The sequence below is a fragment of the Neophocaena asiaeorientalis genome, unplaced genomic scaffold, assembly GCF_003031525.2.
Source record: "Neophocaena asiaeorientalis asiaeorientalis breed wild unplaced genomic scaffold, Neophocaena_asiaeorientalis_V1.1 scaffold91, whole genome shotgun sequence".
Lineage (NCBI taxonomy): Eukaryota > Metazoa > Chordata > Mammalia > Artiodactyla > Phocoenidae > Neophocaena > Neophocaena asiaeorientalis.
In genome coordinates this window covers 6,820,487-6,842,093 of record NW_020173198.1, presented here as the reverse complement: position 1 = coordinate 6,842,093, position 21,607 = coordinate 6,820,487, and the positions used below count along the sequence as shown (strand labels likewise).

The 21,607-nt window shown below is 39.9% G+C and overlaps 1 protein-coding gene across 3 annotated transcripts in view; it reads left to right on the top strand.

The window, feature by feature from the left end:
* The window catches only part of METTL9 (methyltransferase 9, His-X-His N1(pi)-histidine), a 48,001-nt gene that overhangs the window by 8,346 nt on the left and 18,048 nt on the right, over positions 1-21,607 (top strand). For all 3 annotated transcript variants that reach the window (XM_024744263.1, XM_024744260.1, XM_024744262.1), the window contains exons 2-4: positions 4,990-5,180; positions 9,858-10,067; positions 16,214-16,398. In XM_024744263.1, the coding sequence (XP_024600031.1) occupies positions 4,990-5,180; positions 9,858-10,067; positions 16,214-16,398 (586 nt within the window). The remainder of the gene's footprint in view (positions 1-4,989; positions 5,181-9,857; positions 10,068-16,213; positions 16,399-21,607) is intronic.

Genomic DNA, 21,607 nt, shown 5'->3' with positions numbered 1-21,607 from the left:
TCTAATTCTACTAATGTGCTCAAGTCCTTTGTATTTTGGAAGAAGAGACTATTATATCATATACCACGTGTTTGACTAGTTGAGGAACTCAAAAAAATAATTTCAGAAAAACTTTTAACTGTATCCCTCAGTCTGATAAGCAGATATAATTTTATAGGAAAATTGCATTTCTACTTTAAAGGAATGATTCATCAAACAAGGTTATATAAAGATGAGGAGATTTCCATGGCCTTAATGAAATCTTTAAGACATGACTTAACACTTCGTTATGTTGATTAGCTGATACCCTGTCATGTCTACCTGATTTGGCTCTTTATTGTTTGGCTAATTATTAGTATCTCTACAGTCTTGTTGCTAGTAGGGAGAACATTGCTATTTACTGTAACCTCTTTTAGAAGATGTTATGTTTAGTTATCACATCCTATTTCACACTTGGCATCAGCAGATGACTGCATGGCATAACTCTGGCTTGATTAGACTTTGTTATTTCAAAGATTTCCTTACTTATTTCCATTGAACAAAATTCAAGCAAACTTTAAAGGGAGATGCTAGCTCATAAGATGCTTTTTCAGACGCTCTGGTCTCCAGCTGAGGAGTACAGCCGTACAGTAGGGCTGGCACACAGTCCTTCCAATGTGAACCTTTAACAGGCATGATACTTTGTTCTTGCCTGTGCACATTTGTCTCTGTAGTCTTTGAGGAGCACACGTTCAAAGAACTCACCTGCTTGAACATGTGCAGAAGCCTACAGACAGGCCACTTAGTGAGAGCTCATTACAGCTTTTCATTTAAGCTGGGTTGTCTGGAGAGAGGTAACTCCAGGGGCACTGCCACATGGTTGCATGGGCTCCTGCGCTGACTTTCTGTCAACATCTTAAGGGCAAGGTGACTACGTATTTAAGACCTGAAGGTCCTGGCCAAGATCACGATGACATTACTTGTTTCTCTGGGTTTCTGATTTTTTCCCTCCTCTGGAATGTAAGTTCCTGGAGGCCAGTGAGTCCATCTTTAATTTTCCCTAGACCACTTTTGAGCTGGGATGGTTAGGAAATGCTAATGAAATTTTCTGGGTAAGCCCATTTAGGGGTTCTTAAGCAGTGGTGATTTTGTACCTTCAGGGACACTTGGCAATGTCTGGGACATTTTGGGTTGTCATAACTGGAGGGTGCTACTGGCATCTGATGGGTACTGGCTAAGGATGCTGCTAAACATCCTACAGTGCACAAGGCAGCCCCCATAACAAGGATTGTCCAGCTCCAAATGTCAATAGTGCTGAGGTTGAGAAACCCTGGCCTAGTGTAATTCAGTTGCCATCTAGATCGGATTATCTTTAGACACATTTAGTCAGTCTAACTGGCCAGAATAGTTCTGCTTTCTCAGACAGATACACTGGGTAGACTGAAGCAAAGAGTAGCTTCTTTGAAAGAAACGCATAAAAAAACCACATGCACCTAGAACAGGAGCTTGAATCAGCTGGGAGTGCTCAGAAACCCCAGGCTTCCTATTCATTCAGAAGCTATAAGGTGGGAAATGAAATGTGAAGTGCTCTGCCAGGTGCCTGGTACAAGGTAGGCACTCGGTGTGTTCCTTCATTGCTTGCTCTGCTAATGCAGTTTTGTGGTGGGTGGGTAGCTTAACTACTATTTGCAGAATTGGGTTTAAGCAAGGCCTTGCAAAAACCTTGAAGTTTTAGAAATTGATGAAACCCAGTGACACCTGTCTCCATGGTTATCCTTGTGTTCTCTCCAGGATTTTACTAGAAACTCTAAGTTTTATCTGTTAGACTGCCTGTGATTTTTAACAATAATTGTTAAACAGATGAACATTTATTGTTCGTCCGTATCTGTGCCAGTCACTGAAGTCAGTCATTGTCCCTGACCTTTTATGGAGCTTTCTGTCTACCTGGGAAGATAGACACCGGACATGCAATTATATACAGGTATTCAGTTCAGTGGTTATAAATGTTACTGAGGAGACTTGGGAGATGTGAGAGAGTATTAGAACAGGGGATCCATCCTAGTCTGGAAGTTCAAGGGAAACTTACTTGAAGAAATATTTAGGCTTAGGTCAGTTGGGGTGGTGGGAAATGTAGGAGACAGCAAATACCATGCGAAACAGCCTTGGGAAAGGAGCCTTCCAGAAAAAGAAAGACATAGTGAGTGGCTGGGTGTTATGGATCGGTAGGGAGTGTCGTGAGGTGAGGCTGTGGACACAGAATGGACAAATCCTGTAGGGCCTTGTCAGCCATATTAAGTATTTTGGATATTAAGACTTCTCTGAAGCAGGGTATTGACATGATTAGATTTGCATCTGAAATTTGCATTTTTAAAGAGATATGCTTGACCACTTAAGTTTTCTAAGTATGCAATTCAGTGCTTATTAGTATAGTCACAAAGGTGTACAACCATCATCACTTTCTAATTTTAGAACATTTTCATCACTCGATACAGAAACCCCATATTCATTAGCAGACACTCCCCATTGCCTCCTCTCCCCAAACCCTTGGTAACCGTGATCTACTTTCTACTTTCTGTCTCTGGACCTGCCTGTTCTGGACAATTCATGTAAATGAAATCATGTAATTTGTGGCCTTTTGTGACTGGTGTATTTCACTTAGCATAATATTCATAGTTCATGTTGTCTCATGAATCAGTACCTCATTCCTTCTTATGGCTGAAATAATATTCCGTTGTATGGATCAATCACATGTTGTTTATCCATTCGTCAGTTGATGGACATTGGGGCTGTTTCCACTTTTTGGTAGTTATGAATAATGCTGCTATGGGGTTGACATTAGTATCATACAAACGGTCAGGAGGGACATGGAATTCAACCTTCATCTTTAAAGAGAAGGGCATTACTCCTTTTTATTCTGTAGCACATTCTTTTCAGTAAGCATTTTCTTTTCTGAAAGATTTGTATGGCAGTAAAGGTTCAACCACATGTGTTAATGTTGATGAATTGAGAGAAATGCTGTTAAAAACTTGAGTTTTGGGGAGCACTTGAAAGCATTATTTGCAGTTAATGGTGCCAATTCTCGCTTAGTTCTGGAAGTCAGAGTCTGTTATTGTTCTGGTTGTCCATTTACAAGTGGATGCCAAAGAATTCTTAGCTCCTCTGTTCCACTCGAATGACTTCTTGTCCACGTTAATAGAATGTACCTGATTGCCTATTACCAAGGTGATGGCTTTCATCTTGATTAGTCATTTCAGAGAATTAAGAGAAAATAAAAGTTAGAATGGCCTCAGTATTACAGAGTTCAGAATGTGAACCAGGAGGTCAGGCATATAATAAAAAATGGTTTATGACCTGCACTGGGGCATAACTTCAGGCACAATGGGTGTTAAGAATTAGTTAATGATTAAGCATGAACGTTTTCAGACCAAGGAAAAAAGTGTAGGCAGTGAATGTAAGAAGCTTCAAAGCTTATCATGTAGAGTGGGAAAAATAAAAATAGTATCAAGCTGAAGCAGTTTTGGTAAAAGTGTTTAATGGTAAATTAACACAAATCAGTCAACAATTGGAAAGATTTGGTTTATCAAGTCAGGGCACAGAGTTCGTAAAAAGATTAGTTAATCTTTGAAATCTTAATGTGCCTGTCTGCTTCTTTGTATTGGTTTATAACTGGTTCCTTTCAATGTTAGTGTCGGGAATATTACCCAAGATTTCATTCAATGTTTAGCAAGCTTAGGATGACTGTAAGATTGGTCCATCAATTGTGCAAGCAGTTACAGGACACCTACTGCTGATGAATGGTCGTGTTTGTCAGGGGGAAGCAGGTTACTTTTGGCTACTCATTGGGAGAGATTGATTGTTTCTTAGTGGATAACAGATTAATAGTAACTGGTCTACTCTGCAGTTTCATCATGGTACTTAATGGACTTACTTTTATTTATCAGGCCATGTCAGAGGACTTTATCTCATGGCTATTATTATTACAGCAGTCTCATGTGTCCGGTCCTATATTGAGGATTGGCCTGCATTAACTTGCTTAATCCTCTAAATAACCTACCAGGATAGATAGAAACCAGTGACATCTCTAGTCTACAGATGAATTTACAGCGGCTCAGAGATTAAGTGACTTGTGTGAGCTCATACACAGGAATGGCTGAGCCAGGACTTGAAGATGAGCTCACTCTACAGGCTGCTTACCCCCTTCTCTGGTATACTAACGCTAGATGAAAATGGGACACATTTATTACGGAAGATTACATTTCATCCACAGTTGAGGTTCTTGAATTTTGTTCTAAAAGTGTGTTCTGGTTAGAGCCTATTCCTAGAAATCTGGTTCTTAGCATGTTATTAATTTGTCTTCTCATTGGTTGCATGTGACCTTAAGTAACTTCTTAATCTTTCTCAAGCATACTTGGCTCCTGTCTAGTAGAATGTTATATGACCTGGTAAAGCGCACCTCAGTGTTCCTAAAGGTCCCTATTTAGCCCACAAGAAGAAGCACAGCTTAATCTGGTCACTGGAATATTAAATTCTGCTGTTCCTCCTCCGCTTACTTGATTTGTCTGGTGGTTTCGAGTTAAATCATTGCATTGAGTGACTGTTTTCTTATCTAAAAACAAGGTTAATGTTGGTAGTTATTGCCTTATGTTGAATCCCAGTGAAGGAGAGGCCAACAGTTTTCCTAATCTTGGGGTACAGGGGGATATAGTGACAGAGTTTTGGGCCAGGAGTCAGAGCACTTGGACGGTGGCCTGGCTCTGTCACTTACTGAACTGCAGGACCCGGAAGCCTCTTCACCCTTCCCCCACTCTCTCTGCGTACCCTGAAGGTAATGAGAATTAAGCCAGAAATTATGTATGAGGAAATACTTTATACCTTATAGGTCATATAAGAGATGATGATTATTCTTAAAGTGCCATGAGATTATAACATTTGGAAATCTTAGATTTAATTTAGTCTTCTATTTTTTGTTTTTGGACTTCTTAGATGACGCTTCAGTTGTATGTTTTCATTTTTTTCCTTCTTTCTTTTTAGTGGTATGCGTGCAACAGAGAGAAATTATGTGAATCACTCCAGGCTGTCTTTGTTCAGAGTTACCTTGATCAAGGAACACAGATCTTCTTAAACAACAGCATTGAGAAATCGGGCTGGCTGTTTATCCAGTTATATCACTCTTTTGTGTCGTCTGTTTTTAGCCTGTTTATGTCTAGAACATCTATCAATGGGTAAGTGAATCTTGGATACTTTTTTCTTTATCCTTAGGTCTAAAAAAAGAAAAGGAAAACGAAAAGTTACCTTGTTGAGATGTTGACCACCTCTACAGCTACAACACTTCTAGTCAGAATCCTTGGCACAGTGTCTCAGCCGCTGCAATTATGCTTTTAAAATTCACTGTAACTTGATCTTGATAAACAGCCTCATTGGTCTGTATTTCTGTGATGGGAATCACAGTGCTTCCCACTTTGATGTGCACAGGAATCACCTGGGTATCTGGTTAAAAGGCAGATTCTGAGTCAGTAGGTCTGGGGTGGGACCAGAGATTTTGCATTTTTAACATGTTCCAGGTGATGCCTATGCTGATCTATTAGAGAGGAGCAAGATGGTTGGAACCAGGCCCTTAACACAGGCTGAAAAGTAAGACCTTTGCCTTAAGCACACTTCCCAGGAGCAAGTTTTTTTGGGAAGGATCTAATTCAGCCCAGCAGTGGATGGTGGCTTGTTCGAGTGAAGGGTTCTCCATCTGTTCTTTCTTTCTTTCTTTTTTAAAATATTTATTTATTTATTTGGTTGTGCTGGGTCTTAGTTGCGGCAGGCGGGCTCCTTAGTTGTGGCACGTGGGCTTCTTAGTTGTAGCATGTGGGCTCTTAGTTGCGGCATGCATGTGGGATCTGGTTCCCTGACCAGGGATCGAACCCAGGCCCCCTGCATTGGGAGTGTGGAGTCTTAACCATTGTGCCACCAGGGAAGTCCCTCCATCTATTCTTACATATTGTTTAGACTCACCAGAATTTTGTAAACATTGTGGAATTCTCTATCCCTAGAGTGGTTCTCTCATGTAAGTCTATGGAAGAAACTTTAGGAATATTTTTATCCTTTCTTGGCCAAATTTTCAGACACCGCAAAGCCTAAGAATCCAGAACTCCAAAGAGAAAAGCAGCAGGGCTCAGTGCTTGAAAAGCCTGTTGGACCACTTGAAGCCACTGGCTGGGCCCACTTTTTCTTCCCTTGAGGTTTGGAGCCAGCTTCTACTGAATGTCTGGATCCCCAGTCTATCATCTGGTCCTTAAATATGTTTTCAGGAACCATGAGCCGTTTCTCAAGATTTCTTCATTGTTTATATGAAATTGCCTTAAATTTGCTTTAGCAAACAGTTGTTATTTTTGTATTGGTAGTTGAGTTTAAACAACTTGGTCTGACATTTTGTTTCTAAAATTCACGGCATTGAATTTCTGTTCTGTACCATTTATTTTTTCGCTGGGAAAGCAGACAAGTCACCGCAGCAGTGATTTTTAACCTTTTTGGGGCCCTGTACCTCTTTGAAAGTGATATAAAGTAGAAATTCTCTCTTCAAATAGTCCTTACATTCAGCATTTTGCATATAATTTAGGGAGATTTCAAACTCTAAACCGCTTCCCCCTACCTCTACCCTGTTCACCCCTGGTTAAAATTCTCTGCTCTGGGATTTCACAATTTGGTCAAAGGGGCAATAAGATTAATAAATCCGTTTTGGCTTATCTTATCCACAGCTCTTCTGCTTTTCTTTTTTAAATAACCCTCATCCCCACCCCTTCATCCCCCCTTGGCACCCTTCTCCCCCAACAAAACAAAAACATCTCTTGCCCTGTGTCCTATTCTCAGCTGGAAGCTTAACTTTGAGCCCATTGGGAATTTCCGTCTATGGCAATGGAAGCTTATTACCACAAGTGGCTGTCTCTTATAGAAATAATTAACTATGGTAACCTTTTTTTAAAGAATATTTATTTATTTTATTTTTTTTGTGGGTTTTTTTGGCTGCGTTGGGTCTTAGTTGGGGCATGCGGGATCTTTGTTGCGGAATGCGAGATCTTTTCCATGCGGTGCGTGGGCTCTTTGTTGAGGCTTGCGGGCTTCTCTCTAGTTGTGGCGTGAGGGTTTTCTCTCTCTGGTCGTGGCACATGGGCTCCAGAGGCCGTGGGCACTGTAGTTTGTGGCACCCAGGCTCTCACATTAAGGTGTGGGAGCTCAGTAGTTGTGGCTCGTGGGCTTAGTTGCCCCGCGGCATGTGGGATCTTAGTTCCCTGACCAGGGATCGAGCCGTGTCCCCTGCATTGGAAGGCAGATTCTTTACCACCGGACCACCGGGGAAGCCCCTATGGTAACCTTCTTGAATTAAAAAGATAAGGTACTTATCGACATCCTTTACTGGGAAGGGGAAGACCAAGTAAGGAGAGACTTGATAGCTGTTTTCAGAGTTTATTTTATAAGGAAGATATTTGTAAGGAGGTTTATCTCCTCTGTAGACTCTAAATCTAGAGAGAACTTAGAGAACGTAGGATGGTTTTTTACACACACACACACCAAAAAAAATACATCGACATCACTAACTTTGGGAGTTAAAGACAAATTAGAGAGCCATACCTCTCGGTGGTATGTGTTTGCTGGAAACCTTGTACTGAGCAAAAGTCAGTGTCTTGGTATTTTAAGTGGGGTAATTCTTCATTGTGTGGGACTGTCCCACACATTGCAGGAAGTCTGACTTTTCTGACCTTGCCCTCTAAGTGACAGTAGCACCCTCAAGTAATTGTGACCACCCAAAACTCTTCCCACCTACTCCCAGGGCTTCCTAGAGACCAAAATTCATCTGGGCTCGATGAATTTAGATTTTTTTTTTTCTTTTGGCAGTTTAAATCTTTTTGTGTAGCCTCTGTTGCTCATGATCTTTGGAAATAGGGCAATGCTTCTCTCTCTGGTGCCTTTCAACCTGAGCTCTGACCTCAGATGAACTCTAGCTCTAGAATTTTATGATTATCATGTCAAGGGTCCTTAGACTCCAAAGAGATGGCTAGGGAAGCATGTTATTGTAAAATTGGGAAAGTTTAAGCCATGTAACTGTTTTGCAACTTACTTTTGGTCCTATGGCAAGTTAGCACCAGCATTTGAAACATGTACCCCCAAGCCTGTGACCTCTCTTAGCTCTTGTTCTGACTCTGGCTCCCATGTGAAATTTTGTATAGCTATTTCAGGAAGTTCAGCTCCTTTTCTCAGATTTCTTTTTCAGCCTGTTTTCCCACTAGAAGATAGGAACAATTGAGGATTAAAAACAACTTGTCTTTTAGGAGATGTTTTCTCTGGGAGCTAGTTGTATTGGGTGAAAGTCTCTGAGGGTCCCCCCACCCCATTTTTTAGCATTTCTGTAGGGCAGAAGATTTACTGCAAGTATATTGTTAGATTTGGTTGACCTCTTCTAAGGGAAAGGGGAGGAGGAGTTTGTTATATGAGCTCCATATTTTAATTTTTTCCTGGAACTGGTCTTACCAGGAACACCCAGTTGCACACGTCCTTCCAGTCACTGTGTAACAAACATATTGCATCTTAGGATTATTTCCAGAAAGCAGCAGTATGGTACAGATTTCCCTGCCATTTCCTAGACCAGTGGTTTTCAGGCTTTTCCAGGGTCTGAAGAGGAAGCGCCTCAGGAGCTGCTTCAGGCTGCAGAGAAAGGCCTAGGAGTGGGCTGGCAGCAGCGCTGAGGCTCTCAACCTCATTTCAGCAGCAGTTCTCCTGTTACATTTTACATTGTCCATGAGTAACGTCTGCTTCATTTAAAGAAACGGTTCTGCTGCTTAAAGGAAGTTTGAGAATCCCTGTCCTAGACAGACTGGGATTTGAGAGCTAGAAAGCAAGTTCTAAATAGGGAGTGCATTTTATTTCCCAAGATGATGCTTCCTCAGGACTTGGTTTGATCTGTAGCTGCTTTTAGGAGAGCTCTCTTTGATCTCCATTTTAACTCCTCTTTTTTCAAAGGCATTACTATGTTTTAGATGTTTTTTAGGATTTTTAGAAATAATAGGACCCAGCCAACTGTATAACATACAAACTGACACAAGTATGAATCTACTTTTTATATGCAGATTAACTGATATCACAAGGACCACTCTTCCTCTTTTCTCTAGTGTCTCTTAAAAATCTAATACCTAGAGCTATTTTTTATACTCATTGTTCAGTTTCATATTCTAAATGGCTTTTTTCCCCTATTTGCTTTTTCTGCTTAGTGTTATTGGCTAGTGTTGTGGTCTGATCCTGTTGGCCTGTCATTTTTTTAAACCGATATACGTGTTTTCTATTACTCCTTCCATCTTTCCTTCCTATTTTGACTTAAATTCTTCACATTCATCTTTTTTTTTTTTTCTTTGCGGTACACGGGCCTCTCACAGTTGTGGCCTCTCCCGTCGCGGAGTGCAGGCTCCGGACGTGCAGGCTCAGCGGCCGTGGCTCACGGGCCCAGCCGCTCTGCGGCATGTGGGATCTTCCCGGACCGGGGCATGAACCCGTGTCCGCTGCATCGGCAGGTGGACTCTCAACCACTGCACCACCAGGGAGGCCCCACATTCATCTTTTAATTTCTTATATATTTCTTCTTCCCTTCCCACCTTTTATTCCTCTCCTTTCCCCACTCTTTTTGGTATATTGTTTGCAGCCTCAAAGGCAGACGATGATATCTAGAGGTGTTTTCTTATTTTATTAACTTTGCTTTTTAATCATAAATCATATAAAAGATATATATTTTAATCGTATAATCTTATAAAATAAACATTGTGTAAGTTCAGAGGCTGTTGGTGTTGAGTCACTACTTTGTGTGGATGTTGGGTGGAAGTGCTTATCTTGTATAGAGTCATCCATTTTTGTCCTTTTTTCTTTTCCAGGTTGCTAGGAAGAGGCTCAATGTTTGTCTTTTCACCAGATCAGTTTCAGAGACTGCTTAAAATTAATCCAGACTGGAAAACGCATAGACTTCTTGATTTAGGTGCTGGAGATGGAGAAGTCACAAAAACAATGAGCCCTGATTTTGAAGAAATTTACGCCACTGAGCTGTCTGAAACTATGATATGGCAGCTTCAGAAGAAGAAATACAGGTATAATTTTTAGACATGGTTTAGAGTATATTTCTTGGTTTTAGATGTATTGCTTCTTGAGATTATATTATTTAAAGAATATAAATCAGAAACAATTTCCATGATGAGGAATTAAAAAAAAATCTTTCCATATTACAGTTGACTCTTGAACAATGCAGGGGTTAATTCACGTATAATTACAGTCAGCCCTCTGTATCTGCAGTTCCTGCACATCTGCGGATTTAACCAACCATGGACTGTATAGTATTGTAGTATTTACCTTTGAAAAATATGGGCAGTGTATAAGTGGACCCAGGCAGTTCAAACCTGCATTGTTCAAGGGTCAGCTGTACAGGTAAGTGGATATTGAGAGAGAAATCATCTTTCCTTGGCAGTGTTCTTCTGAACTAGAGGTTTTGGCACTGTAGGAAGGAAAAGGGTGGGTGAGAGACAGCTTGGAGAAGAGAGATCAGATGTAGGGACTTGTTCCCTAATTTGAATCTGGCATTCTCAAATCTCGTTTTTTGTTTGTTTATTTTTTTTAATTAAAAAAAGCTTTTTAAAAATTGTAAAAATATGTAACATAAAATTTACCACTTTAACCGTTTTTAAGTGTACAGTTCAGTAGTATTAAGTATATTTGCATTGTGGTGTAACCATCATCACCATTCATCTCCAGAACCTTTTTATCTTTCCCAACTAAAACTTTGTACCCATTAAACACTGATTCCCCAGTCCTCTGTCCCCCTGGCTCCTGGCAGCCACCATTCCAGTTGCTGTCTTTGCAAATTTGACTATTCTAGGAACCTCAAATAAGAGGAATTGTACAATGCTTGTCCTTTTGTGATGGGCTTATTTCATTGAGCATAATGTCTTTAAGGTTCATCCACGTGGTAGCATATGTCAAAATCTCCTTTCTTTTTTTTTTTTTTTTTTAACATCTTTATTGGGGTATAATTGCTTTACAATGGTGTGTTAGTTTCTGCTTTATAACAAAGTGAATCAGGTATACTTATACATATGATCCCATATGTCTTCCCTCTTGCGTCTCCCTCCCTCCCACTCTCCCCATCCCACCCTTCCAGGCTGTCACAAAGCACCGAGCTAATATCCCTGTGCCTTGCGGCTGCTTCCCCCCAGCTATCTACCTTACTACGTTTGTTAGTGTGTATATGTCCATGACTCTCTCTCGCCCTGTCAAAACTCACCCTTCCCCCTCCCCATATCCTCAAGTCCGTTCTCCAGTAGGTCTGCGTCTTTATTCCTATCTTACCCCTAGGTTCTTCATGACATTTTTTCCCCTTAAATTCCATATATATGTGTTAGCATACGGTATTTGTCTTTTTCTTTCTGACTTACTTCACTCTGTATGACAGACTCTAGTTCTATCCATCTCATTACAAATAGCTCAATTTCATTTCTTTTTAAGGCTGAGTAATATTCCATTGTATGTATATGCCACATTTTGTTTATCCATTCATTTGTCGATGGACACTTGGGTTGCTTCTACCTTTTAGCTATTGTGAATAATGCTGCTGTGAACATGGGTGTACAGATATCTGTTTTGAGTCACTGCTTTCCCTTCTTTTGGGTATATACCCGGAAGTGGAATTGCTGGATCAAATGGCAAGTCTGTGTTTAATTTTTTGATGCATTGCCATACCTTTTCCATAGCAGCTGCACCATTTTACGTCCCACTTGCAATGCACAAGTGTTCCAGTTTCTCTACATCTTCACCAATACTTGTTGTTTTCTGTTTTTTTGATAATATCCATTCAAATGGATGTGAAATGTCAAATCTTGGTTTTTAGACCATCTGCTGCTTGAGAGACTTGGGAAGAAGGTTATTCTTAATTCAGTATGGATTCTATTGAATGGGGGAAGACGGTGCTGAGTATGGAATGGGGCAGGTGGAGGTAGAGCCTGCTTCCTTCTCTGATATATTTGAAGCTGGGCTTAGGCTTAGAAAGAAAGGAGAGAATTATGTACTCCCTCACTTTCCTACCCAGCTAAGTTCCTAAGTAGAAGACTATCTTAGGAACAGACTAACCCTAGAGACAGAGCATTAGCAAAGCTCTTGGAGCAGGATTAGATTTAAATTTTGGCAAAACATGGTCATTTTTAGCCTGGGGAAGAGAAGACCAAGTAGGAAGGAGGGGAAGGGAAGATTACTGTAAATGGGTATTTAAAGGGATTTATGTGGAAGGAGGCCCACCTACCCTGGGCCATGGCCTTGCTTGTTTGCCTGACATTCAAACCCTTCTGAGACTGAGTGTCCAAAAGGAATTTTCAGTGAGACTTCAGATGTTTGAATTAGTGATTCAATATATGTAGAGTTTACATGTTATGTTACCTGATAAACTTGTACACCATATAAAAAATACTTAGTTATTGGGAATTCCCTGGCAGTCCAGTGCTTAGGACTCAGCACTTTCACTGCTGTGGCCCAGGTTCAGTCCCCGGTCGGGGAACTAAGATTCTGCAAGCTGCGTGGAGCGGCCAAAACAAAACAAAACAACTTATTTTTTTTTCCCTAATAAATATTTCATATGCCACAATCTGTTTGCAGTTTGATAGGGAAGTTATACTGGTTGACACTCCCTTCATAATATTATTAGTATGAAATAGAAACGTATTCACAAAAGTGGCAACTTTGGGTACAGTTTGACATTTTAGTGGGCAAGCAGTATCTTACTAAGTTTAGGGTTCGCCTGATCCATGATGGCAGGGCAGACTTTTAGCTTCCATGGTTTTTTTTTTGGCTTCTTTTTGGGAGGTAGCTGTTTTCTGTTTCTCTTCAATATCTGGGCTCATGAAAAACTGGCTTTTTAATAAAGGTTCTGGATGTCACTTTTGAAATAAACCCATAAAACAGAAGATGGCCAGGTTTTCCCTCTGTTTTGCCAGGATATTATTGTTTATGCCAGAAAACCTGATTGTAAAATTTAAGGATGTGGCTTTGATTTTTAAAACAAAACAATAAATTTTCTCTACATTGCTGGTATTTTGTTTTTTATTTAGGATTTATCAAAATACTCATTGCTTTGTTACTTCTCTAAGGAAAGTGTATTTTAAATCCCCCTGAAGGTAAACTATTACTTAACTCACTTTCTTGAAAATAATAACCCCCTGAACGGACGCCTTTCTTCTAGGGTTAGAAATGCTGTTTTGAGAGAGCCGTAGACATTTAGGAAGGGATTATACAATTACTTTTTGATTGTGTGTACTAATGAACGGTTCCACAATTCAAATGACAATAAATAAAAACTGTTGTTTGGCAGGAAGAAAATTTTGGCAGCATGGTTACCTTCCTTAGTCTGCTTTACCAAAAGTTAACGTGAAAATTTGTTGACATGATCTGAATGGTGGTTTGTAGATAGTGGAGGAAACAAGTGTGTGGCAAGATGCAGACTGGCAACGTGGACGGGTTTGGAATTAAGTCCGCACGGGCAGTTCACGTGTGGGTAGTTCAGAAGGAGTTGCGTATACATTTTTGACACCAGAGAACAAAGATCTTTAATGTAAATTTGAAAGATGCTTGACTTTAATCCATTATCTATAGGTTATCTTGATCTATAGGGATCTTTCTTGAAAGGAAAAGAAAATATTGTGGTTAATTCTATTTCTCGTGTTCATATCCTCTTTTCTTTTTTAACAAAAAGATACTGGAGACTGAAGGGATGGCCATTCACTCTCAACCCACCACCCTGGAAGCATTTATTCAAGGACTGATTGTTAGGTTCTTTCTCACCTTATATGGAGAGAGCAGGTTCATTGACCTGAATAACATACTAGGAGAGTTTCCAAGTTGTAATTTCTACTCTGCTAGAGATTTACAGTGTGACCTTGGACAAGTCACTTCTTTCATTTTTCTCATAAGAAGAGGAAGATTCTAACAACTTGTTAGGATTCCTGGGCTAATATGCAGTTTGAGTGGGGCTGATAAATATGTCTTTATCAGTGGAACTGAGTTTACAAGTAGAAATCACAAAACAGAAGTAAAGATGAAGTTGGACCTCTATAGGTATAGTTTTAACTGTCCCGGTATTAAGGCTATAATTTTCTGTTATGAGCATGTGTTTCTGTCTTTCAAAATTACCAACATGGAAACTACCTATCCTCAAATAATTCTGAGATGGATTTAGTTAGATTATTCTAGATATTTTTAAAAATAAAATTATTATTTATTGGGTCTTCGCTGATGCGCGCAGCCCCTCTCCAGTTGTGGTGAGCAGGGGCCCCTCCTCGTTGTGGTGCGCTGGCCTCTCATTGCGGTGGTTTCTCCCGTTGCGGAGCACGGGCTCGAGGTGCTTGGGCTTCAGTAGTTGTGCCTCGCCGGCTCCAGAGCGCAGGCCCAGCAGCCGTGACGCATGGGCCCAGCTGCTCTGCGGCATGTGGGATCTTCCTGGACCAGGGCTCAAACCCATGTCCCCTGCATTGGCAGGCGGATTCTTAACCACTGCACCACAAGGGAAGCCCACATTATTCTAGATTAAAACATGCTGATGATGTTGGGTTCTGCTTCGTTTTAGATCAGGCCTAATTTTTTTTTTTTTTTGGTTTTTTAAGTCAAATATGTAATTTGTCTTTTGCAAGTTTATGAATTTAAATTGGCTGTTTGGCTAAGGTATTAATATATAAATAGTCTTTCTTTTTAATTGTTCATTTCTGCTTTTAAAATGGGAATTGATGACATTTTTATCCTGAAAGTAGAGTCTTCTCTCTAGTTTAAATGAGCTAAATACAGCTCCTAAAATCATCATTGCAGTCTCAGTTTTGATACAACAAAGTGATTTTGGAGCTCTAATGCCCTAATTTCAAGCAACAAAGAAATCTGACTAGCTCCTTGAAGTTTGTCAGTTTTGCTTTGGAGGAGGCTTTAGTTTTTAAAAACATCTAGATTGAGGGATTCCCTGGTGGTGCAGTGGTTGAGAGTCCGCCTGCCGACGCAAGGGACACGGGTTCGTGCCCTGGCCCGGAAGGAAGATCCCACATGCCGCGGAGCGGCTGGGCCCATGAGCCATGGCCGCTGAGCCTGCGTGTCCGGAGCCTGTGCTCCGCAACGGGAGAGGCCACAACAGTGAGAGGCCCGCATACTGCAAAAAATATAAATAAATAAAATAAAAAAATAAAAAAATCTAGATTGAAAAGAAGATGCACCTGAGCAGTTAGTGTTTCTTTTTATTCTGCTATACAAAAATGCTCTGAAATGTCATTATACTATGAGTTTTCCTAAACAGTCCTCATTATGCTTCTAGAATTTTCTAAGATATCTCTGTCTGCTGAGCGTGATCAAAGACTTGTTTACCAAAGGTCCTTTTTCCTGTTTCCTTTTCCTCCTGTCTCTATCATAACATGCCTCACCTTCCACATTCTGATTGGTATAACCAAGCAGGAGTGAGTAATTTATAGAATTGCCTTAATGGTGTGGCTAACAAAGCCTCTTGATATAAGGTCTCCTCCTCTCTGTGAGTAAAACATTGTAAAGGACTAGAAATGTTCTTAGGGCGAGAGAAGACAGGTAGGAGAGAGGGGGAGGGAGAGACTGTGTGTTCATGAGATACTGAGGGCTGAGAGTGGTGTGTTAACTATGTTCTTCGCTTACTGTTTTAATAGGATGTCCTGTGCTTTATCTTTTTCTATATAGTTATTTAGATATGAAGACTCTAGAATATGAAATAGTATCTCTCTCCTGGGAGTAGAGGTGTGCTCAAAAGACATAAATGGAAATTATCTTATACCACTCCTAGCCATTCTTAAAAATAGGAGGGACCCTAGGAATAGAAAACATGAATATATGATGTATTCTACGATTACATTCCAGTGAATGTAAAAGTAGGATTCTTTGTTCATTAACTGATGTTCAAGAATTGGATGCCCCAGTTTCATAACCATTTTTATCATCTTATATCTTCATACTTATTAAACATACTAGTTCTTATAAAGGAAATTTTGCATGTTTTGAGATTTGGAAATAGGAGAATTGCTAAATTTAAAGAAATATGGTTGTTTACTTTTGTATGGCCATTTTATTATTGCAAATATAAATTATAAATGAAGATTTTTGAACTTACTTTGATTTAGAAGACAAAATTAAAGTCTTTACTGGCATCTGAGTATTTTTAAAGATGTCTTTAAGAGGGTTTGTATCTTTCTGATTTTTCCAGAGTACTTGGTATAAATGAATGGCAGAATACAGGGTTCCAGTATGATGTCATCAGCTGCTTGAATTTGCTGGACCGCTGTGATCAGCCCCTGACTTTGTTAAAAGATATCAGAAGTGTCTTGGAGCCAACTAGAGGCAGGGTCATCCTTGCTCTGGTCTTACCTTTTCATCCCTATGTGGAAAACGGTAAGTGTGGTCACCCACTTACCAGCCTGTTATCCAGAATTGGTGCTTATTGGTATTTGTGATTCTGTGCTGTGCACAGTTAGACATGGACTGGTATTTCTCAGAATAGCCTGGAATTTAACAGAGTACAGTTAACCCATGTAAAATACCACCTTGGTTAATGTTTGTCTTAATGTGGATTTTATAGAACTCTAGTACTCCCTTTGCGGTGGTAAGAATTAATACTCAGATGGATCTGCCTGCTCAAGATTGAAAGCCTAAAATGCTTTTAAATGGAGCCTTAACCACTAATTTATTAGCTTATGAGCTGAGTCGAGCAATAGATGATGCCTTTTAATCTACCTGAATATACCTGCCAAATGTTACAGCTGTTTCATATTTTACATCTCTTGTCCCAGACTCTTAATAGTGATAAATGCTGTTGTTATCCATTTTTTCCTTTTGAAGATCATTTGTGTCCCAGCATGTATCATTTCTTTGACGTTTGGTTTTTTGATTGCTTGGTCTTGCTCTTCAGCACCACTGAATGAAGAATATCTCAGAAGAAATGGTTTGATTTCGTATTGCTTCACATTTACTTTTGGCCAGAGACATTCATTCATACTTGGTTTTCGTTTATGTGGTTTGCATTTTAGATCATGTTGAAAGTTATGACTTTAAACCTCTTTTGAATTTTCGTAAGTTATTGTACAGTAATGTAAAAATTATTTATTATATAAGTAATACATGTTAATATTTTTAAGTCTTTTTCTCTCTCACTGCCTTGTTCAGCTTTGTGTTCAAAAACTGTAAGAGCTTGTAGACATTTTTAAGAAATCCATAGTATTTTGTAAGCATCGTAGTTAGCAAATACCTGTGAAAATCTGTGTCTTGAGGAATAACACTGAAGTTTGCTCATAACTGTGGATTTGTGTTGCCATTCACTTGCTCCTTCTTTTCTTCTTATTTTTTCTCCCTCAGGTCTTAGTCCCTTCTGATTTCATGCTTGTCTTAACATTTGCTGAATGGTTTTAGGTTTGTGTTGATGGTGGGGAAAATGGAGAATTCTTTAGACATAGGAGGGTGGGAAGGAGAATAGATAGACTAGATGTCCCCTCCCCCATCTAACTTCTCCATTCCTGTGTTGAATCCTTTTGTCATGGTAAAGAAAAAAACTGCTTTAACGTGTGAGTGCCCATATAGCGCATATACGTGTTGTATAGGGGAAAACCTGGTAAATGTTGTCCTTGATAATTTAGCAGCCTGACCTTGTTTCAGTGCTGTTCCCTGTGTAGCTAAACTTCGGCTCTATCTCACTGCATTGCAGTCACTAGTCATCAGGTTGTAAGGTCCAGGCTTCCTGTGTCCTGTTGGGCAACCACAAGATGGAACTTTAATGCTACTTCCTGACATAGCAGGAGGTGGAAGAGCAAGGGAAAAAACATCAATCTAACCATGAATTTTATTTCCTTGTGGTTTTTTTTTTTTTTTTTTTGCTGTACGCGGGCCTCTCACTGTTGTGGCCTCTCCCGTTGCGGAGCACAGGCTCCGGACGCGCAGGCTCAGCGGCCATGGCTCACGGGCCTAGCCGCTCCGGGGCATGTGGGATCTTCCCGAACCGGGGCACGAACCCGTGTCCCCCGCATCGGCAGGCGGACTCTCAACCACTGCGCCGCCAGGGAAGCCCTCCTTGTGTTTCTGACACTAAAAATTGAAAAGAAGTTAAACTGGACAAGAGGGCAGTCTCTAGTAAGGCCTGAAAACAAGCTCCTTGATTGTGGCTGCACAGTTGCCTGTTGAATCCAAGGAGTCTGGTGTGTGATACACAGCAAACTGAGCAGCGGAGCCTTGTTGCTGTGGGTGACCTTTAGTGACCTATAAGTTTTGTAGACTGCTTGTGGCACTCTATTATTGCTTCCTTTCTCTAAGTCACTAATTAGATCCTGATGATTTCCATGTGACACTGTGTGAAGACCCAGGAGGTGCCAAGTGATCTTGCTGTGAGTTCATGTATATGGGGCTGGTTTAAGGATATGTGAGTGTACTTTTCACGCTTGGCTCAATTTCTTTTTTAACAAAAGCAGTTGTAGATGAAATGATTACTTGTGTGATTTTTTTTGATTTGTCTTGAAGTTGAACCACAGCAATTTTGTTGCTTAGGTTAATTTAGGGAAAAAAAATGCAAAATGTATCTTTGTAATTTCAGTTTGTTTGGTTTGCTGACCCAATTCTGGTTGGGGGTTATTAAACCTAGTGAGAATTGTTTTAAGCATCAAAAAGGGGCAAAGTATGTAATCAAGAAAAGGAGACTTATTTTGCAAAAATGAAAATTTAGTGATGTTTAATTTTTCAAAATTGTAATTTTTATGAAAAGGTAATTCATGGTCAAAAAGAGTTCAAGCAGCTTGCAACAGTATAAAAGGAGGTTTCTTATCCACTCGTTACACAATCTTGTTCAGGTTTCTTGAATAGTTTTCTAAAGATAGTCTATGCAAATATGTGTGAACATGAAATAGTTGATTCTATAATTAAAGCCCATTATAAGTAGTTTCATTGCCCTTTTCCTCTTAAGTATGTCTAGGAAATTATTCCTTACTAGTGCGTAAGTATCTACATCCTTGTCTACGTGTAAGCAGTGGTGTGCTGGAGCTGGTTTTACTGGCTCAGGAGAGCTGATTGTTATCTTGGCAGGAATTTAGTGAACTGGTTGTTAAACTCGGCCATTATTGAAATTGACCTCAATGGGATTACTTACACCATGGAAATTGGCAAACTCTACAAATAGTCTCTCCCTTCTCCTAGCTGATTGGTAAACCTTTACCAGCACACTGCTGGGCATTTGGTAACTTTACTAGAGGAGGCCTCTGTTGACTTATTACTTTTAGATACCAGCAGTTTGCTTTATAAATATTTACAAGTGAAATGAACATTCTTAGGCAAGTCTTTTGCACACGTGTAAGTAGGTATCAGGATGTGTTCTGCTTCAAGAAACAGAATGAGCAACTAAAAGTAGCTTTTAAAAATTAAGAGTTTACTTTAGAAAAGTGATTTCAAGGTTGGTTAATTCAGTGATGAAAGTGTCCACTGAAGTTCAGAACTTGCTTTCATTTCTTCATCTTCAGTGTGTTGACATTCCCCTCGCAATTACAAAATGGCTGATGCAGTGCCAAGCATCATGTGTAGGCATGACAGAGTCTTGGAAAGAAAGAGGCATTTTCTCCCATCCTTTTTTTTTTTTTCTAAAGTGATGGAAACCTTTTCCAGAAATCTCCCTGGCACATCGCACTTTTTCCCATCGGTAAGGATGGGGGCACATGCCCTGCCCAACCAGCAACTGGCAGGCAGGTTAGGACAATTGCGATGCGGGTCTGGGGAGGGAGTCTGCTCTGAGCATATTTACACTGTGAGACTGAGCTTGCAGTGAAGGTGGGAGGGATACTCTTATGCCACAGAATATCTTTATCATTTAAAAAGTGTTTACTGAGTGATGCTGGAGATAAATGAGCGAAAAACATACAAATATCCTTGTCCTCATGGAGCTTATGTTCTAATGAGGAAGACAGACTGTAAACAAATGACATGTTGTTGGTGATAAATGTTATGGAGAAAAATAAACAATAAAAGCAAAACAGGGGCTTCTTGGAATTGGGGGTTGGGTTTGGGCGCTATAATTTTAAAGAGGGGGGCTCAGGGAAGGGCCTCTCTTAGAGGGTGATGTAGGGAAAAGGCTGAAGGAAGTAAGGTTTACGGTTATCTGGATGATACATTTCTAGGAGTGGAACTGCTTGTTAAAGAGCGAGTTTTCCAGGGCTTCCCTGGTGGCGCAGTGGTTGAGAGTCCGCTTGCCGATGCAGGGGACATGGGTTCGTGCCCCGGTCCGGGAAGATCCCACATGCCGCGGAGCGGCTGGGCCCGTGAGCCATGGCTGCTGAGCCTGCGCGTCCGGAGCCTGTGCTCCGCGACGGGAGAGGCCACAACAGTGAGAGGACCGTGTAATTCAAAAAAAAAAGAGTGAGTTTTCCAAATAGCTACACTGTGATCCTAACACCATTTATTGAGTAATCATCTTTTCCCCAATGCTTTGAAATGCCACCTAAATCATAGACTAAAGTCCTATAATGTGTTTGGTTCTGTTCTCTTAAGATTTATCCTCCTATATGTGTGCCAATGCCAAAACACTTTAATTACATGCTTGTTAGTATCATAGCACTAGTCTTTCTTAATCAGTTTCTCTTAGATTTTTCTTGGCTTATTTATTTAACAGTTCAACTTTAGCACTAACTTGCCTAGTTCCCCTATATTTATCGGTTAATTTAGGGAGTATTGAGTCTTCTTAGCTAATAATAGGATGTCTTTCAATTTATTCAGTTATGTTCATTAGTAACAAAAGTTTCTTCATAAATGTCCTGCACAAGTTTTGTTAGATTTATTCTAATGGTGTGTGTGTGAGATATTATAAATAGGAATTTTTCTTCCTTCATGGTTAAAAAAATAAAAAATTTTCCCAGCTTTATATAATTGGCAAACATTTTTTGTATTTAATGTGTTCAACATGATGATTTAGTATACAGTATACATTGTGAAATGATTGCTGCAATCAAGTTAATTAGCACATCTATTACCTCACATAGTTACCTTTTGTGTGTGTGTGTGTGTGAGATGAGAACACTTAAGATCTATTCTTTTAGCAAATTTAAAGTATACAGTTCAGTATTATTAACTGTAGTCACCAGGTGGTACATTAGATCCCCAGAACTTTTTCATCTTATAACTGAAAGTTTGTATCCTCTGACCAACATCTTCTTATTTCCCCCACCCACCAGCTCCTGGCAACCAACATTCTCTTTTCTGGTTCTGCAAGTTTGACTTGTTTCAATTCCACATATAAGTGTGATCATATAGTATTTGTTCTTCTGTGTCTAGTTTATTTCAGTTAGCATAATGTCCTACAAGTTCATCCATGTTGTCTCAAATGGCTCTCCCATCATATTTTAGAGTGGATATTATGCATACACAGACAAGCAGTTGTTTTGTGTGTGTGAGTGTGTGTGTGTGTGTGTGTGTGTGTGTGTGTGTGTACCAGTTTTGTAACCATTTACCTTATTGGATTATTTTAGTGTGTCCAGTAGTTTTCAGCATTGATTCTCTTGGGGTTTTTTTAAATACAGTTATAGCATCTGCAGATGGTTTTAATACTTCCTTCTCATTTTTAGACTTTTTTTTTTTTTTT